The sequence below is a fragment of the Salvelinus fontinalis genome, chromosome 1 (genome assembly GCF_029448725.1).
Source record: "Salvelinus fontinalis isolate EN_2023a chromosome 1, ASM2944872v1, whole genome shotgun sequence".
NCBI classification, from domain to species: domain Eukaryota; kingdom Metazoa; phylum Chordata; class Actinopteri; order Salmoniformes; family Salmonidae; genus Salvelinus; species Salvelinus fontinalis.
Window position 1 is genome coordinate 61,442,442 of NC_074665.1, and position 19,126 is coordinate 61,461,567.

A 19,126-nucleotide genomic window follows, 5' to 3' on the forward strand; every position below is an offset into this window, starting at 1 on the left:
TTGTCTTAACTCAGCACATACACCACGCATGTTTTCTTCGCCTCAAACACGTATTTTTTTTAAACATACATTGGGAATGATAGTTCATCAGTATTTGAAAAATCTTTCCAACACTCCCGGTCTTGATAATCACCAAGTCTCGGTGTGAAAGAGCACAATATCATGATCTGATGATCCCATATATCCAGTGGAAACGTCATAAGAAACAGCTTTCGTTCCCGAGCTCACTGGCGGAGGAAACTTTGAGAGCCCGGAATAGGCTAGTTGATAAAATGTTGCAAGTTAGTGACAACTTCTGGCTGGACCCTGTGATGAGCTATTGTTTGTGAAGTTCAAAATCAAGTCAAGACAGATAGAAAGATTGACATAACCGGAATTTTCATCAGGATATACTGTTTTTATTTGTCGGCTTTAGACCTATGTATTTTACTTAGTTGATGATGGCTATCTCTGAGTTCTATGCTCTAATTTCTTTAGCCGCTAATGGATCAAATCACAAGTGTATCAACGTGTCAGTATGGCAGAGGCTAATGCTCTTTCCATAGTCTAATTTCAAACTTGAGATTTTTAGAATTTTACTTTAGATTTCTATGATTAACCACGTGACGATGATTTTGAGAAACGGAAACATGTTTATTGAAATGAAACTGTTCCATGAAAACGTGCATATAAAAATAATCATAACTGGCACGCAGATCGGTAGAAATTGTAGGATAAAGTGTAAGCTTCCCCACACTTGAAACACACGAGCTGTCTATGGTCTTTACTATTACACCCATTTAAAAAATGGTTAACGTACAAGCACGTGCACACATAGGAGATCCCGTGAAAAAACGGTCCAGCATGTGGAATTCAAATGCCCTTCCAAGTGATTCGTTCTGGCGCGGTGTCTGCCCCAGTAAACACCAAGCAAGCAAAAACAGTTATCAAGTAAGTGTAAATCCCATATGTCGTTTTGGAGCAAGTTTTGTATTCTACAACACTGATGATTTCCTATAGGATTGTACTGATGTGAATGGATTAGGCGTACAGTGTTTTGATTCTATCAATCACCTCCACCTGTTCCAGATGTGTTCTTCTTCAAAATGTAATCTATTTAAACTCCTAGGCTACATGCTGTCTGCTGATTCTAATGATAACTTTTAATATTTTATTTAGTCATTATTTAACTCTTAAAATATTCACTAGTGCACGGCCTAGTTTTGAGCTCTCCAATAGAAGTTGAAGAAATGTGACACAACGGAGTTACTGCAGCCACACAGTCATATTTATGTATCGCCGTTTTTCTCAAATGTATCTTATTAAAATCTGAATGTAAACCTTAACCACACTGCAAAACCTATGCCTAACCTTACATTTGTCTTGATGAATGTTTACGATAGGCCAGCCAATTTTGACGCTGTGGTAACTAATGACAACCAAGCGCATGCTGCCATAATTTCGGTTGTCACTAGTTACCACACCCACAAAGTAATTTTTTACAAAAAAGTTTATAGCTTGTTGTAAAAATCTATGAAAACAAAAATGTGCTTTTTGGTCTCAATTGAAGGTTAAGGTTAGTCATAAGGTTGGTAGTGTGGTTTGCGTTAGAAGAGAAATTGTCAAACAGGCAGGGTTTAGACATAATTATGACTTTGTGACTGTGGTAACTACGGATTTCAGTATTAGCGGGTTTCGGTATTGGGTATGCTGATTCAGAGGAATCATGCGGAAGTAGTAAATTAGACACATCAAGTAGTGCAAATCACCAACCAAAACAGTGACATTTTGGAAAACTAATGAAAGTAAAGTTTATTTTATTTTAAACAAGAGGACCTGTTCCAGTTCCATTCCGATAGTTAGGTTATTCCGTAGAGGTAGCCTATAGTCACTGAATTGTCATCATCAGATAGAGTTATGGCATGCAGCGACTCTATGGTGTCAATGAATGGAACTCAAGTAAGTGTGAACTATTTCAAATACAAAGTTTTCATGTCTCTTGTATGTGATATTTAAAACGATTAGTAAGCCATACAGTCGGATATTTGTCAGTGTATGTCGTTCAGAGTGTAACGTTATGTTGCTTTTGTGTTTTCCGTGTTTTCTTGGTAGGCTATGCTGCATTGCCCCCGTTATGCATAGCCCAAGAATGTAGCCTACTGCGAGCACGTCCAAGGACCTTATGTTATGTTCCGAGGCAAACTGTCTCCGGCAGCCAAAACAGCCAAATACTTAATCTGAACGTAAATCGATTCTCAAATGCGGTACGGTTCTAGAAACGTTATGCACTCTACTTTTATATCACAACAAAATTATTTCACAAATGCTAAATATACACGTACACTGTTTTTAACCGGCTTTAACACAATTTCAACCGACAGTAGGCTACTTTTCAGATCAACACGTTTTTGGCGTTGTTCTGTTACACACAGGTGTTCGGCATGCTATATAGCTAATGGTTGGCTGACAGCCGTGGTATATCTGACCTTATACCACCGGTATGACAAAGCATTTATTTTTTACTGCTCTAATTACGTTGGTAACCAATTGATGAGAGATAAGACCGCCTAAATTCAACAAAAGGCTAACTTTGGGGGTCTCTAAATAATGCTAATTTTACCATATACCTATTTGTTTAAAATGCAATTTGTAGTCTACTGCTATGGTGGTAAATATGGAAATCAAAGTTTATTCCAAATGAAAAGAACACTCCCACCTCAGTGTCATGGTTTAAACCATTTTAATTTCATGTGGCTGCACTTGTCATCCTGGGTCGTCCTGTATTTTTAGATCCTTTTCAGGTGTCCTGACTTTTCTTTCTACAAAAAGGTCCTATTGTCAGCGAGACACATCAATTAATTCAAGCTTCAAGAGAGACCTAATGACAATTGGCAAATGTCATTACACTTTTTGGTGTTTAGTAACAGATTTATCTTTCCATATATCAGTGTTTGGATGCTGGAATTAATTAACATGCCTACTTTTGCCTACTTTTTGAAGTGATTTGTTTGACAATCAGAAACATCATGACTGACTGTGTTCATGCCACATTAAAGGTGATACTTTTTTTTAACCCCTTTTTCGTGATATCCAATTTGTAGTTAGTCTTGTCCCATCGCTGCAACTCCTGTACAGACTCAGGAGAGGCGTAGGTTGGGAGCCATGCGTCCTCCGAGACACGACCGCGCCAAGCCGCACTGCTTCTTGACACACTTCTCACTTAATCCCGGAAGCCAGCCGCACCAATGTGTCGGAGGAAACGACGAACAGCTGGCGACCAAAGTCAGCATGCATGCGCCCGGCCCGCCACAAGGAGTCGCTAGAGCGCGATGGGACAAGGACATCCCAGCCGGCCAAATCCTCCCCTAACCTGGACGACGCTGGGCCAATTGTGCGCCGGCTCATGGGTCTCCCGGTCACGGCCAGCTGCGACACAGCCTGGGATTGAACCCGAGTCTGTAGTGATGCCTCTAGACCGCTGCGCCACTCAGGAGGCCCCTAAGGTGATACATTTTTACAGTTAAATGACATGTCTTTACTATTAGGCCCATCAAACAATTTCCTACCATGAAAAAATAGAGAACCCCCTGAATGTCACAGTATAATTCAAACTCTTCCTAAAGGCTGTTTGTGCACACCAAACAAATTCACGAGGCAAGCCGAAGTTCAGAGGCTGAAGTTTACGCCCTTTGATTTTTGATTGGTCAACTGTAGGGATTCTTCAATTAAGTGTTTGTTGCCATTCAGCAAAAGACGAATAGTTTTCATTCACATTTTTTCCCTTGACAAATACTGCACCAAACATCTTAGTTAATGTAAAATTGCGTGACTAAGATCTCCTCGGCAAAAACGTCAAAATTAATGACTCATTTCTTGAGTTATCTTAGATTATTTCTGACTATTCTGAGGAAGTGTATACTGGCTACGGTGTCTCAAGATGGGCAAACAATACTATTCCCGCTCTTTTCTTGTTTTTCAAGCAAATTATTTTTTAAGGGAGGATGTGCATACACGTTTGGTTCGCTTAGCTGAGTTGGGCGAGGCGCCAGCCGAACCCGAAGCATGCAGAAGGCTTAACCCTATAAAGGTGTGTAGAAATTGTACCTTTTTGTTTTTTGAAAATTATTTCTCGCTGATATGAAGGTTATGTTTCAAATGTTTCCAAAACCGTATCACAAAAGAGGCGTATCAACGTTTAGAATGAGCTTCGGTTCAGCATCGTAGCACCCCCTCAGCTAATCAAAATGGACGTGGAGTCATGAGAAGGGCTACAATTTGCTATGCTACTGTCGTGTGACACAAATAAAGAGAACTCCTGTGTAACTGTAGTGGTATGATGCAACTAATTTTAAAAAGTATGAAATCGCGTCACAGCAGCTGCACAGATAAAGCTTTATAACCTACTCAGTTTTTATCAATGTGTTGAAGCTGAACACACTTGTGTACACATGGCAGTTGTGTACAGAGTCATTATCCCGCAACTGTACCTGAAATGTTACAGAGCATTTTTAAATGAAAGTGACAATGTAACTTACCAAGTATCATACCTGGAAGGTCTCTCACATTGACCTAGCAATCAAATGAATGAAAATACATTCACTGTCTAATATTATTGGATGCGTGTCTGATAGAGAACGTGTGGTTTTTCGTGTCATATGTTTTACAAGTCCTCAGGTTAGGCTTGGGCGTTATACCATATACCAGGTTATTTAAAATACAGACGGTATGATTATTATTATTTATTTTTTTTGTGGTGGGGGGACCCCCGTCTTGCAGAGCCTGCAGGGGTGTTTTCTACACCACTGCTTATAACTAACTATAAGTTATGTATATCTATAAGAAATCTAAGATGTGTCAAATAAATCCAGCTCAGTGCTCCAGCTATGCATTTGGTTTGCTAATTTGCTAGCTAAGTGGCTAGATGTCAAGATCAAGCTTCTTGGTGACTGCAGAGACATGCAATCCCCTCCTGAATTAAGATCCATGTTGCCTAAATTGTTTTGTGCGTCAAATAGCGCCCCGTGTGTGCATATTCAGTAATACTGTATACCCCGGTATGGTACAGAAGCTGTATGACGGTATGAAAGTCTGGATAACCCTACCCTACCTCAGGTCACAAACAAGGTAAACCACTCACTATATACACCACCTACTGTGCTCCATGAGCTTATACACACATACACACATATTTAGGCTACTCTTACTCACTTTAACCCAGAAACGGACTGACCACAGGGCAATTTGTGCAGATGCCAGATGGGCTTGTCCATCTTTAGCCCAGTGTGCCTTTAGAAAATGCTGTTTTTTGCACACAATAATCATTATTTGACTAATAATGGGGTCTTCAAGGGAGGGAAATGGGCACATGTTGTCAAGGAAAAAATGGGATTGTGTGTCAGAAATGCCCTGGCCGATTTCTGGTTCCAGTCTCTCCGTGCTGTAATCTATTCATTTACATGTTGTGTATTCATTTAAATACTGCGCATCTCTCTGTGGTTGCTCTACAGGTTTCCTATATTGGACATGACTGTGAGGACATCCCAGAGTTCCTTGGAGAAAGATATGGACTCTTGACAAGACGGCTAGATCTCAGCTTCAATCAGCTAAGGTAGGAGATGAGCTGAGTCGTGAATACTATCATGGACACAGTGTTGCCTTGAGGCAGATGCTTTGTGGTAGGTCACATCTCTTATTAAAGCTACAATATATAACGTTTTGGGCGACCCGACTAAATTCACATAGAAATGGGAGTTCTAGATTTTTCATTCCTGTTGAAAGCAAGTCTAAGAAGTGGTAGATCAGTTCCCAAGCGATTTCTGTATAGTGCATTTTTAAGGAAGATACCACTATGTAATATTTTCCTTCATTAATAAGTCTTTATAAATTATTATATGCATATATACTGAACAAAAATATACACGCAGCATACAACAATTTCAAAGATTTTACTGAGTTACAGTTAATAGAAGGAAACCAGTCATTTGAAATAAATAAATTAGGCCCTAATCTATGGATTTCACATGACTGGACAGGGGCTCAGCCATGGGTGGGCCTGGGAGGGTATAGACCTACCCACTTGGGAGCCAGATCCACCCACCGGGGAGCCAGGCCCAGCCAATCAGAATACGTTTCTTTCCCACAAAGGGGCTTTATTACAGCACCCCCCCTTCCTCAAACCTTGAGACATCTGTGGCATTGTGGTGTGTGACAAACTGCTCATTTAAAGTGTCCTTTTATTGTCCCCAGCACAAGGTGCAACTGTGTAATGATTATGCTGTTTAATCAACTTCTTGATATGCCACACCTGTCAGGTGGATGGATTATCTTGGCAAAAGAGAAATGCTCACTAACAGGGATGCAAACAAACAGGGATGTAAACAAACAAAACAACATTTTAGAGAAATATGAATTTTGTTTGTATGGAAAATGTCTGCAATTTTTTATTTCAGCTCATGAAACATGGTACCAACACTTTACATGTTGTATTTATCTTTTTGTTCAATGTACTATTTAAAGTCATGTTGCCACCATATATCAATATATCTTATATCCTATATGGATTAAGATGGAAAGATCCCAATGTGCCCATTGGAGACCCTCTTTAGACATGACTCACTCGGTTCTTTCTAAAAGGTTCAGTTTTAGTGCCAGGTATTATGATTTTCAAATGTTCCTTTTTGAATTTACATTGTGCCTGGCTGGCATCGTCATTAAATCGGAAACTAGCACATTCAACTCATACAAGTCTGTATTTGACGTCCATCCATGTCTGATGGCGTGGAAACCGGCCGCTAGGGGCAACAGTGAGTGCTTTTACCTTAGAGTAGTTTTCGGTTTTGCTAGGGCGTTGTGGACGGGTATTGCAGATGGGGATAAGCATCAGCCTGAACTTAACCCTAACCTTAAATATTTGGAGTTAATGGTTAAAGTTAACTTTTAACACATTTGGAACAACTTCAACTGAATTTTTTTTAGATACTTTCTTTTCACGTACATCAGATTAGTTACAGTAACAATCTTTTGAATTGGACAATTTTCAGGTAGGAAACCCATTTTTCCCAGTATTCTTGGCCTCATGTTCTTAAAGCAAAGGTCATACGCTCCATATAGTGTATTTAATTAATATACTATATGTAATGTCTACACATTGTGTCATGGTGGGGGGGGGGGGGTCTTTTTGTAACCATTTCCTAGTGATAGCCTTTTTACTGGCTTCCAATAGGATCTCCAGCAGGTACTTGTCTCTATTGTGTAAGTTATCAGGTATTTCACCCAAATACAAAAAATGAATGTTTTGTTCCATGTCAAAACCCATTATATTTCCAATGTTAGATCTTATTTCTCCCCAGTAAGATTCAATAGCAAGGCGGGACCAAAAAATATGTGAGTGATCCGTTGTTGATAACCCGCATTCTCTCCAAAATGGGTGTTGGGAGCCAGTGTGTTTGGTTTCAGTTTAGGTGTTATGAAGACACGTATAACATTCTTCCGACAGAATTCTTACCAAGACCTTGAGTTGGTGGAGCTTAATTGAGTCGTAACATGTTCATCCATGTTCATCCATGTTATCAGTTATTTCAATGTTATGTTCCTCCTCCCACAAAATGTGAAATTTGAGAAACATGGATTGATCTAATTCTGACGTGAGAGCTGGTAGAGTTAGCTACCTGTCATAGATGTGAGAGGAGCAACATCTTTGCCATATCTGCATTAAGTGCAATTTAATATGTTCACATTATGTGCATTATGTGGTATGGCATGTCATAGGGACATCAAAGACCATGTGAGAGCATCAAGCTGCGTACCAAATGGCACCCTATTTACTAAATAGGAGCACTATATAGGGAATAGGGTGCCATTTGTGAGACACTCAGAGCAGCAGAGAGATGGGTTGGCTGGTACCAAGCTGTGGCCGGATAAAAGGCCTGATCAATAAATGTGACATGTTAATGCAGGGGCCAAATAAAATAAAAGACCCTTCTGACAGGACCTGAAGAATCACCTTGTGGCAGCTGGTTCAGAGGGATGGACTGGGGGGAGGGGGGGGGGGGGGGCTGTCTCAGTCATCTCAGCAGCAGGACTGGCAAAATTGATCTGACAACTAAAAGAGGAGAGAGGATGGTTAGAAGGTGCTTTTGTTTCAAAAACCCTTTCTTGACCTGTCAGGGCCTTGAAAGGCCTCTGAATGGAGGCTCTTTTTGTCACGTCGTCGAAAATTGTCGTCGTCTTAAGGCAGTTATCTGTGCTGGAAATGTGGATTCTTCTTGTTTAATTGATTCACTTTGTGCCCGAGTCCTGTCACATTAATAATTGCTAAGTCCCGTGCCCCTGCCCAGTGTTTCATGAATAAATGTGTGCTTATCGGAGCATTAATATTCCTAATGAACCGCAGCGATTGGAAAACGAGCGTTGCCTTGACTGGAGTTTGATTTGCCTGCCTTTTCATTCGCTGAGGGTGTCAAACTCTGAATGTTTCAGACATGATTGCCCCCCTTGAATGCGAAACAAAGGCAATGTGGTAGAATTTGTAAACTGCATACTTCTTCAATGTATGTAATAGTGTTATACTGGTTTGTCATAGGGTGTTTCTATGTTGGGTTTTGAGTTGTTATTACACAGTTAACAATTAGTAGGCTAAATGTTTTAGTAAATATGTTGTCATTCAAAAGCTGATGACATTATTTTCCGATCAGCTTAATCTTTAATAATATCTTAGTAGGCTTGGGTGGTATACCGGGGTATTTAGAAGTAGCCTTGGGATAGTTTTTCAGTACCGTTAATACCTATTTCTTAGTATTTTTTAAAAGAAATGTGAATATTTGTAGCTTCTTTTTAAATAAATACCTACAGTCAACTTGTGCAATACATTAGGAAATGAAACATATCGTGTACTTCATTTCACCTGCCACATTCTTTTTCATTATGAAGCTTACCAGTATGCACCAGTCACATGGTGTTTGTTTACAAGCACCCAATGACAAGAGACTGGCGCCTTGTGAGTCACTCACTGTTGTGCAGCAGGCACCAGGTGATCTAGTTACAGTATGAAATTCACAACTAAATGTTTTCCAGCTAGATATTGTATAATTATTAAGTAAACTGTCTAAAATGTGCTAAATGCAGTTGTGCATTTGGTTTGCTAATTTAGTAGCTAGTTATCTAGCTAAGTCACAGCAGAGAATCCCCTCTTGGTAACAGCAGAGAATCCCCTCCTGGATCAAGATCCTTACTGTCGAATATTTGTTTTGTGCGTGCAACAAGCTGTGAGTAGCATTTTTTTGTTATTTGCATAATTTTATGAGCTGGGATGTCAGTCTTGCAAATAGTTCATGTTAGAAACCAGGTCTCCATCCAACCTTTTTATGTGAACCCAATCCTATGGGTTCGAAGCTTCAACCTCGCAGCACACTTACACACACCAACTGATTAATGGACTGCTGAATGTTTTCTTTTCACTCTCTTTGTTTGTTCTTTTCCAAGTTAAGTCTATCTCTAAGAAGCTACCCAGGAAAGGGCTGAAATAGCCTATATTAATATATGTAGCCTTAGAAATGTTTATTTAACTAGGTTAAGACCAAATTCCTATTAAATAAGTTTCATGAAATCAATAACTTGATAACATCTGTCACGTTCCTGACCTATTTCTGTTAGTTTGTTATATGTGTTAGTTGGTCAGGACGTGAGTTTGGGTGGGCATTCTATGTTTTCTGTTTCTGTGTTGGTTTATTGGGTTGCCTGGTATGGCTCTTAATTAGAGGCAGGTGTTTGGCGTTCCTCTAATTAAGAGTCATATTTAGGTAGGCGTTTTCACAGTGTTCGTTGTGGGTGAGTGTCTTCAGTGTCTGTGTTTGTACACCACGCGGGACTGTTTACGGTTTGTTCGGTTTGTGTAGCCTATGTTTCCTATTCGTGCGTTCTTCTTGTTTTATGTAAGTTCGTCGTCTAGGTCTGTCTACACCGTTTTGTTGTTTTGTTAGTTTAGTCAAGTTCGTGTTTTCGTTAATAAAATATGTCATTTCACTACGCTGCGCCTTGGTTCCCTCAATACTCCTCCTCTTCAGATGAAGAGGAGGAGGACTGCCGTTACAGAATCACCCACCAATCCAGAACCAAGCAGCGGAATTTCGAGCAACGGGAGAGTATACAGGACTTGTGGAGTTGGGAGCAAATATTTAACGGAGAAGGACCATGGGCTAAAGTGAATCACCGTCCATGGGAACAGCTGGAGGCAGTTCGGAGAGCGGAGGAAAAGAGAGAGAGGAACCGGAGTTATGAGGGGACGAGTCTTGCACGGAAGCCCAAAAAGCCCGTGAGTAACACCCAAAAATTTCTTGGGGGGGGGGGGGGGCTAAGAGGTAGTGGGCCAAGGGCAGGTAGGAGACCTGCGCCCACTTCCCAGGCTTACCGTGGAGTGCGGGAGTACGGGCAGGCGCCGTGTTACGCAGTAGAGCGCACGGTGTCTCCTGTACGAGTGCATAGCCCAGTGCGGGTTATTCCACCTCCCCGCACTGGTAGGGCTAGATTGGGCATTGAGCCAGGTGTCATGAGGCCGGCTCAACGCGTCTGGTCTCCAGTGCGTCTCCTCGGGCCGGCATACATGGCACCTGCCTTACGCATGGTTTCCCCGGTTCGCCTACATAGCCCGGTGCGGGTTATTCCACCTCCCCGCACTGGTCGGGCGACCGGGAGCATTCAACCAGGTAAGGTTGGGCAGGCTCAGTGCTCAAGAGAGCCAGTACGCCTGCACGGTCCGGTATTTCCGGCGCCACCTCCCCGCCCCAGCCTAGTACCTACAGTGCCTACACTACGCACTAGGCTACCAGTGCGTTTCCAGAGCCCTGTTCCTCCTCCACGCACTCTCCCTGTAGTGCGTGTATCCAGTTCGGTGCCTCCAGTTCCGGCACCACGCACTAAGCCACCTGTGCGTCTCCAGAGCCCTGTACACACTGTTTCTTCTCCCCCTACTAATCCTGATGTGCTTGCCCTCAGCCCGGTGCCACCTGTGCCGGTACCACGCACCAGGTATAGAGTAGGCTTTGAGAGTCCAGTGTGCCCTGTTCCTGCTCCCCGCACTAGCATGAAGGTGCGTGTCCTTAGCCCGGTGCCTCCAGTTCCGGCACCACGCACCAGGTCTACAGTGCGCCTTATCCGGCCAGAGCCATCCGTCTCCCCAGCGCCATCTGAGCCATCCGTCTCCCCAGCGCCATCTGAGCCATCCGTCTCCCCAGCGCCATCTGAGCCATCCGTCTCCCCAGCGCCGTCTGAGCCATCCGTCTGCCATGAGCCTGCAAAGCCGCCCGTCTGCCATGAGCCTGCAAAGCCGCCCGTCTGCCATGAGCCTACAGAGCCGTCCGCCAGACAGGAGCCGCTAGAGCCGTCCGCCAGACAGGAGCCGCTAGAGCCGCCCGCCAGACAGGAGCCGCTAGAGCCGTCCGTCAGACAGGATCTGCCAGAGCCGCCAACCAGACAGGATCTGCCAGAGCCGCCAACCAGACAGGATCTGCCAGAGCCGCCAACTAGACAGGATCTGCCAGAGCCGCCAACCAGACAGGATCTGCCAGAGCCGCCAACCAGACAGGATCTGCCAGAGCCGCCAGCCAGACAGGATCTACCAGAGCCGTCAGTGAGCCATGAGCGTCCAGAGCCTTCAGCCAGCCATGAGCGTCGAGAGCCGTCAGCCAGCCATGAGCGTCGAGAGCCGTCAGCCAGCCATGAGCGTCGAGAGCCGTCAGCCAGCCATGAGCGTCGAGAGCCGTCAGCCAGCCATGAGCGTCGAGAGCCGTCAGCCAGCCATGAGCGTCGAGAGCCGTCAGCCAGCCATGAGCGTCCAGAGCCTTCAGCCAGCCATGAGCGTCGAGAGCCGTCAGCCAGCCATGAGCGTCGAGAGCCGTCAGCCTGCCATGAGCGTCCAGATCCGTCAGTCAGCCATGAGCTGCCCTTCAGCCAGAAACGGCTATATACCCAGAACTGCCCCTCAGTCCAGAGCTGTCTCTCTGTCCGGAGCTGCCTTTCAGTCCGGAGTTGCCCCTCTATCCTGATCTCCCTCTCTATCCTGAGCTACCTCTATATTCTGATCTATCCCTCTGTCTTGTGCTATCCCTCTGTCTTGATCTATCTCTCTGTCCCAGTGCTGTCCCTGTCATTGATGTTACTAAGAGGATTTTGTGGAAGTAAAATGAGGATGGACATTCTTAGGTGGAGATGGAGGCTAGAATTGATTATGGTGGGGTGGGGACCTCGCCCGGAGCCTGAGCCACCACCGTGGTCAGATGCCCACCCAGACCCTCCCCTAGACTTTGTGCTGGTGCGTCCGGAGTTCGCACCTTATGGGGGGGGTTATGTCACGTTCCTGACCTATTTCTGTTAGTTTGTTATATGTGTTAGTTGGTCAGGACGTGAGTTTGGGTGGGCATTCTATGTTTTCTGTTTCTGTGTTGGTTTATTGGGTTGCCTGGTATGGCTCTTAATTAGAGGCAGGTGTTTGGCGTTCCTCTAATTAAGAGTCATATTTAGGTAGGCGTTTTCACAGTGTTCGTTGTGGGTGAGTGTCTTCCGTGTCTGTGTCTGTACACCACGCGGGACTGTTTACGGTTTGTTCGGTTTGTGTAGCCTATGTTTCCTATTCGTGCGTTCTTCTTGTTTTATGTAAGTTCGTCGTCTAGGTCTGTCTACACCGTTTTGTTGTTTTGTTAGTTTAGTCAAGTTCGTGTTTTCGTTAATAAAATATGTCATTTCACTACGCTGCGCCTTGGTTCCCTCAATACTCCTCCTCTTCAGATGAAGAGGAGGAGGACTGCCGTTACAACATCAGATAACATTCATATATTAGCCATTTCTGAGACTCGCATGGATAATTCCTTTAATGATACAGCAGTAGCAATAAAAAGGTATAACATCTATAGAAAAGACAGAAATGCTTATGGGAAGGTGTTGCTATATATATATATATTCAGAGCCATATCCCTGTAATGCTTAGAGAAGATCTGATGTCAAGTGTTATTGAAGTGCTTTGGTTGCAGGTTCACCTGCATCATCTAAATACTATTATTTTGGTCTGTTGCTATAGGCCACCAAGTGCTAACAGTCAGTATCTAAATAATGTGTGTGAAATGCTTGATAGTGTATGTGATGTAAACAGAGAGGTCTACTTTAGTTGGGTACCTAAATATTGTTTCAGTTTCATCAAGCTGTCAACTCAAGAGGAAGCTTTTCACTTGAACTAGTGTAATCTGGTTCAGGTATAAATCAACCCCCATGGTTTTTACAAACACTACAGGAACAAGATATTCCACATGTATTGATCATGTTTTTACTTATACTGTATAACTGTGTTCTAAAGCTGTATCTGTACTCATTGGATGAAGGGATCACAATATAGTGGTTATATCCAGGAAAGCCAACATTCCAAAAGCTGGGCCTAAAATATTGTAAAAGAGATCATAGATTTTTTTTTGCTGCGACTCTTATGTGGATGATGTTACAAATATTTGTTGGTCTGGTGTGATTAATAAGGATCATCCAGGTGCTGCACTTGATTAATTTATGAAATTGCTTCTTCCAATAATTGATAAACATGCACCTGTTAAGAAATTGACTGTTAACTGTTAAGGTTCCATAGATTGATGAGGAATTGAAAAACTGTATGGTTGAAAGATGGGACAAAAGGATTGGCTAATAAGTCACTGAACATCTGACTGGCTCACTTACTGCAAATTGAGAAAATATGTGACTAAACTCAACAAAAAGAAGAAGAAACAGTATTATGAAGCCAAGATCAATGATATAAAGAATGATGGAAAAAAAACTTTGGGGTACTTTAAAATAAATTATGGGCAGAAAGACAAATTAAACTCCGTCTTTCATCGAATCAGATGGCATCACAAAACCATTTGATGTTGGCAATTATTTTTATGATTTCTTCATTGACAAAGTGGGCAAAGTAGGCAGGAAATCCCAACAACGAACAGTGAGACATCGTATTCATGCATAAAAAAACAAATCATGAAGTTAAAGCATTGTAAGTTTGCATTTTGTAAAGTTAGTGTGGAAGAGGTGAAACATTATTGTTATCGCTCAATGACAAACTTCCTGGCACTGACAACTTAGATGGAAAGGTACTGAGGATGGTAGCTGACTCTATGGCCACTCCTATCTGTCATAACTTTAATCTGAGTCTAGAGGAAGGTGTTTGTCCTCAGGCCTGGAGGAAAGCCAAAGTCATTCCGCTAGCATAGAGCGCTACCCAAGCGGCCTTTACTGGTTCTAACAGCAGACCTGCCAGCTCTTAGCAAATACACTCAGCAAAAAAAGAAACGTCCTCTCACTGTCAACTGTATTTATTTTCAGCAAACTTAACATGTGTAAATATTTGTATGAACATAAGATGTAACAACTGAGACATAAACAAAACACGTTCCACAGACATGTGACTAACAGAAATTGAATAATGTGTCCCTGAACAAATGGGGGGGAAATCAAAAGTAACAGTCAGTATCTGGTGTGGCCACCAGCTGAATTAAGTACTGCAGTGCATCCCCATCCCCGCCCTGGCCCTCACCCTCCAATCCAACAGGTCCCAGACGTGCTCAATGGGATTGAGTTCCGGGCTCTTCGCTGGCCATGGCAGAACACTGACATTCCTGTCTTGCAGGAAATCACACACAGAACGAGCAGTATGGCTGGTGGCATCATCATGCTGGAGGGTCATGTCAGCATGAGCCTGCAGGAAGGGTGCCACATGAGAGAGGAGGATGTCTTCCCTGTAACGCACAGCGTTGAGATTGCTCAGTCCGATGATCCTGTGACACACCGCCCCAGACCATGACGGACGCTCCACCTCCAAGTCAATCCCGCTCCAGAGTTCAGACCTCGGTGTAACGCTCATTCCTTTGACCACCACCCCTGGTGAGACAAAACCGCGACTCGTCAGTGAAGAGCACTTTTTGCCAGTCTGTATCTGTTCCAGCGACGGTGGGTTTGTGCCCATTGGCGACGTTGTTGGCGTTGATGTCTGGTGAGGACCTGCCTTACAACAGGCCTACAAGCCCCCAGTCCAGCCTCTCTCAGCCTATTGCGGACAGTCTGAGCACTGATGGAGGCATTGTGTGTTACTGGTTTAACTCAGGCAGTTGTTGTTGCCATCCTGTACCTGTCCCGAGGACGATCAGGTGTCCGTCCTGTCTCCCTGTAGCGCTCTCTTACTCATCTTACAATATGAACAGTGCAATTTATTGCCCTGGCCATATCTGCAGTCCTCAAGCCTCCTTGCAGCATGCCTAAGGCACGTTCACGCAGATGAGCAGGGACCCTAGGCATCTTTCTCTCTGTGTTTTTCAAAGTCAGTAGAAAGGCCTCTTTAGTGTCCTAAGTTTTCATAACTGTGACCTTAATTGCCTACCGTCTGTAAGCTGTTAGTGTCTTAAAGACCGTTCCACAGGTGCATGTTCATTAATTGTTTATGGTTCATTGAACAAGCATGTTTAAACCCTTTACAATGAAGATCTGTGAAGTTATTTGGATTTTTATGAATTATCTTTGAAAGACACGATCCTGAAAAAGGCACGTTTCTTTTTTATTGCTTAGTTTATACATTTTAAAACATTTTTTAAAATGTAACCTTTATTTAAGTAGGCAAGTCAGTTGAGAACATATTCTTATTTACAATAACGGCCTGCCGGGGAACACTGGGTTACTGCCTTGTTCATTGGCAGAATGACAGAGTTTTACCCTGTCAGCTCAGGGATTCGATCCAGCAACCTTTCGGTTACCGACCCAACACTCTAACCACTATGCTACCTGCCGCCCCAAATATATACACAGTACCAGTCAAAAGTTTGGGGACACCTATTCCAGGGTTTTTATTTTCTTTTTACTATTTTCTACATTGTAGAATAATATTGAAGACATCAAAACTATTAATTAACACATATGGAATCATGTAGTAACCAAAAAAGTGTTAAACAATTCAAAATATATTTTTATATTTTAGATTCTTCAAGGTAGCCAACCTTTGTCTTGATGACTGCTTTGCACACTCTTGGCACACTCTTGGCATTCTCTCAACCAGCTTTACCTGGAATGCTTTTTCAACAGTCTGGAAGGAGTTTCCACATATGCTGAGCACTTGTTGGCTGCTGTTCCTTCACTCTGCAGTCCAACTCATCACAAACCATCTCAATTGGGTTGAGGTCGGGTGATTGTGGAGGCCAGGTCATCTGATGCAGCACTCCATCACTCTCCTTGGTAAAATAGACCTTACACAGCCTGGAGGTGTGATTTGGGTCATTGTCCCGTTTAAAAACAAATGGCAGGCTCACTAAGCGCAAACCAGATGGGATGGCCTGTCTCTGCAGAATGCTGTGGTAGCCATGCTGGTGCCTTGAATTCTAAATAAATCACAGACAGTGTCACCAGCAAAGCATCCCCACATCATCACACTTTCTCCTCCATGCTTCACGGTGGGAACCACATATGCAGAGGTCATCCATTCACCTACTCTGTGTCTCCCAAAGACACGGCGGTTGGAACCATAAATCTAAAATTTGGACTCCTCAGACCAAAGGACAGATTTCCACCGGTCTAATGTCCATTGCTCGTGTTTCTTGACCCAAGCAAGTGTCTTCTTCTTATTGGTGTCCTTTAGCAGTTGTTCTTTGCAGCAATTCTACCATGAAGGCCTGATTCACGCAGTCTCCTCTGAACAGTTGATGTTGATCTGTCTGTTTGTAGGAGAGTTAAAATGGTTATTCCATCAACCTTCAAATAATTAGAAAGATACATAACGCAGAACAGAACAACCAGGTTGAGGGTCAGTGGCCCAAGCCTGCGAACAGGAATATTCCAAGTTCAGACAGAAGGGGGGAGTCAGATCGCTATGATCAACAGGAACTTTACTTTTGGTGTCTATTTTTAATTGTTGCACTACTGGTGCTGCCTGTTGACGTTAGGTAGGCAGCTACAGTAGCTGAATGATGTTAACATATTCAGGTTTTGTTTCATTAAATGTATTTTATTTCATCTGGGTGCTTGTGTCACCTACTAACACCCTGGTACTACCCATAGCTCCCGTTCTCCTCAGTCCGAGAAAACACTGAGAGAGAAAGGTATGTGTTGCAGATTACTCCTTTTGTAGAAGTCCATAATGTGAAATAAATAAAACATCCCAAGGTTAATGCTGTAGCGTTGCATTATGGGAGATGTAGTTTTGTCCTCTACGGGCTGAATGGAATAGAGGCGATTTCACGTTGTAACTTGTTTATGTTGCAGTGTTTTTGTACATGAGTTGTTGCATTTTGGTACTGTCAACACTGAAAGCACCTAGCAATGTATTGGGGATGTGAGACAGGATACGTGTTTTACCTTTCTTCATGCTCCTGTGTAGAACAACTTGTCAGATGGTGCATTGGAGACTGATGTGTTCCTGTCCTGTCTTTTCACAATACTATTGCAGGTATGGTTCTATTGTCTAAGAATTAAGATTATACATTCTTTGTATTAAGGACTGGTTATTATTTTATAGTATACATTATGGCTTTATGTATGAGTGTGATTGTGTGAGTCCGAGAAAAGACTGAGAGAGAAAGAACAACTTATCAGATGGTGCATTGGAGACTGATGTGTTCCTGTCCTGTCTTTTCACAATACTATTACAGGTATGGTTCTATTGTATAAGAATTAAGATTATACATTCTTTGTATTAAGGACTGGTTATTATTTTATAGTATACATTATGGCTTTATGTATGAGTGTGATTGTGTGAGTCCGAGAAAAGACAGAGAGAAAGAACAACTTATCAGATGGTGCATTGGAGACTGATGTGTTCCTGTCCTGTCTTTTCACAATACTATTGCAGATCAACATAAAAGCCTAAAAGACAGCCGTGGTGTCACTCTTCATTTCTTGGTTCTCCTGTGGTACATAAGAAACCCGCTACATGTTACATGAACTCTGTGAAGCGTTTATTTGGGCTCCAATCTGAGGTGCAGTTCACTCTATTGAACTGATTCTCTGCAGCAGAGGTAACTCTGGGTCTTCCTTTCCTGTGGCGGTCCTCATGAGAGCCAGTTTCATCATAGCGCTTGATGGTGTTTGCGACTGCACTTCAAGAAACTTTCAAAGTTGTTGAAATGTTCCATATTGACTGACCTTCATGTCTTAAAGTAATGATGGACTGTCGTTTCTCTTTGCTTATTTGAGCTCTTCTTGCCATAATATGGACTTGGTCTTTTACCAAATAGGGCTATCTTCTGTATACCACCACTCCCTTGTCACAACACAACTGATTGGCTCAAACGCTTTAAAGAAATTCCACAATTAACTTTTAAAAAGGCGCGCCTGTTAATTGAAATGCATTCCAGGTGACTACCTCATGAAGCTGGTTGAGAGAATGCCAGAGTGTCCAAATCTGTCATTAAGGCAAAGGTTGGCTACTGTGAAGAATCTCAAATGTAAAATATATTTTGATTTGTTTAAAACTTTTTGGTTACTACATGATTCCATGTGTTATTTCATAGTTTTGATGTCTTCAATATTCTTCTAGAATGTAGAAAATAGTAAAAATAAAGAAACTCTTAAATGAGTAGGTGTGTCCAAACTTTTGACTGGTACTGTATATATTTTTACATTGAATGCAATATAGTCTATACTGGACCTATATGAAGTATAGCAAATTTTGAAGCACGTGATGTACCTTGAAAACTAATATGTAATCCTGTAAAGACACTTGTTTATTTTAAAAAGCTAAAATGTTGATACAAAAACCTGTCTACCAAGTCATTAGTGGAATATTAGGTTTCTACATTACAAGAGCACTATTTACCTATTGAGATGCATTAAAATACACCAAAAATACATTGAAACATTACATTTGATCTCTAAAAAAATAAACCAAGAATGTTAAAGTAAAGTATTTTTGAACGTTCTGTACGTTTTGCGTTCTCAAACAATGGACTTTGACGTCAGTAGAGGAACCAGTCAAGCAACTGCAGCATATTTCTTTAGCAGAGGCCTTAGAAATAACTAGATAAAGGATTCATATTTTTTATTAAATCGATAGACCATTACCTAATACCAGAATGACGATGGACCTGCCAATTCATGAATATAGGTATCTGATACTAGAAATAAAAATATTTCTTGAGGATCTACA

General features: G+C 42.4%; 1 protein-coding gene across 1 annotated transcript in view; it reads left to right on the plus strand.

Moving 5' to 3' along the window:
• The first annotated feature begins 1,681 nt into the window (after window positions 1-1,681).
• Window positions 1,682-19,126, plus strand: part of LOC129859207 (leucine-rich melanocyte differentiation-associated protein-like) — a 406,590-nt gene continuing 389,145 nt past the window's right edge. The window contains exons 1-2 of the mRNA XM_055928694.1: window positions 1,682-1,938; window positions 5,487-5,587. Coding sequence (XP_055784669.1) covers window positions 1,897-1,938; window positions 5,487-5,587 — 143 coding nt within the window. The 5' untranslated portion in view covers window positions 1,682-1,896. The remainder of the gene's footprint in view (window positions 1,939-5,486; window positions 5,588-19,126) is intronic.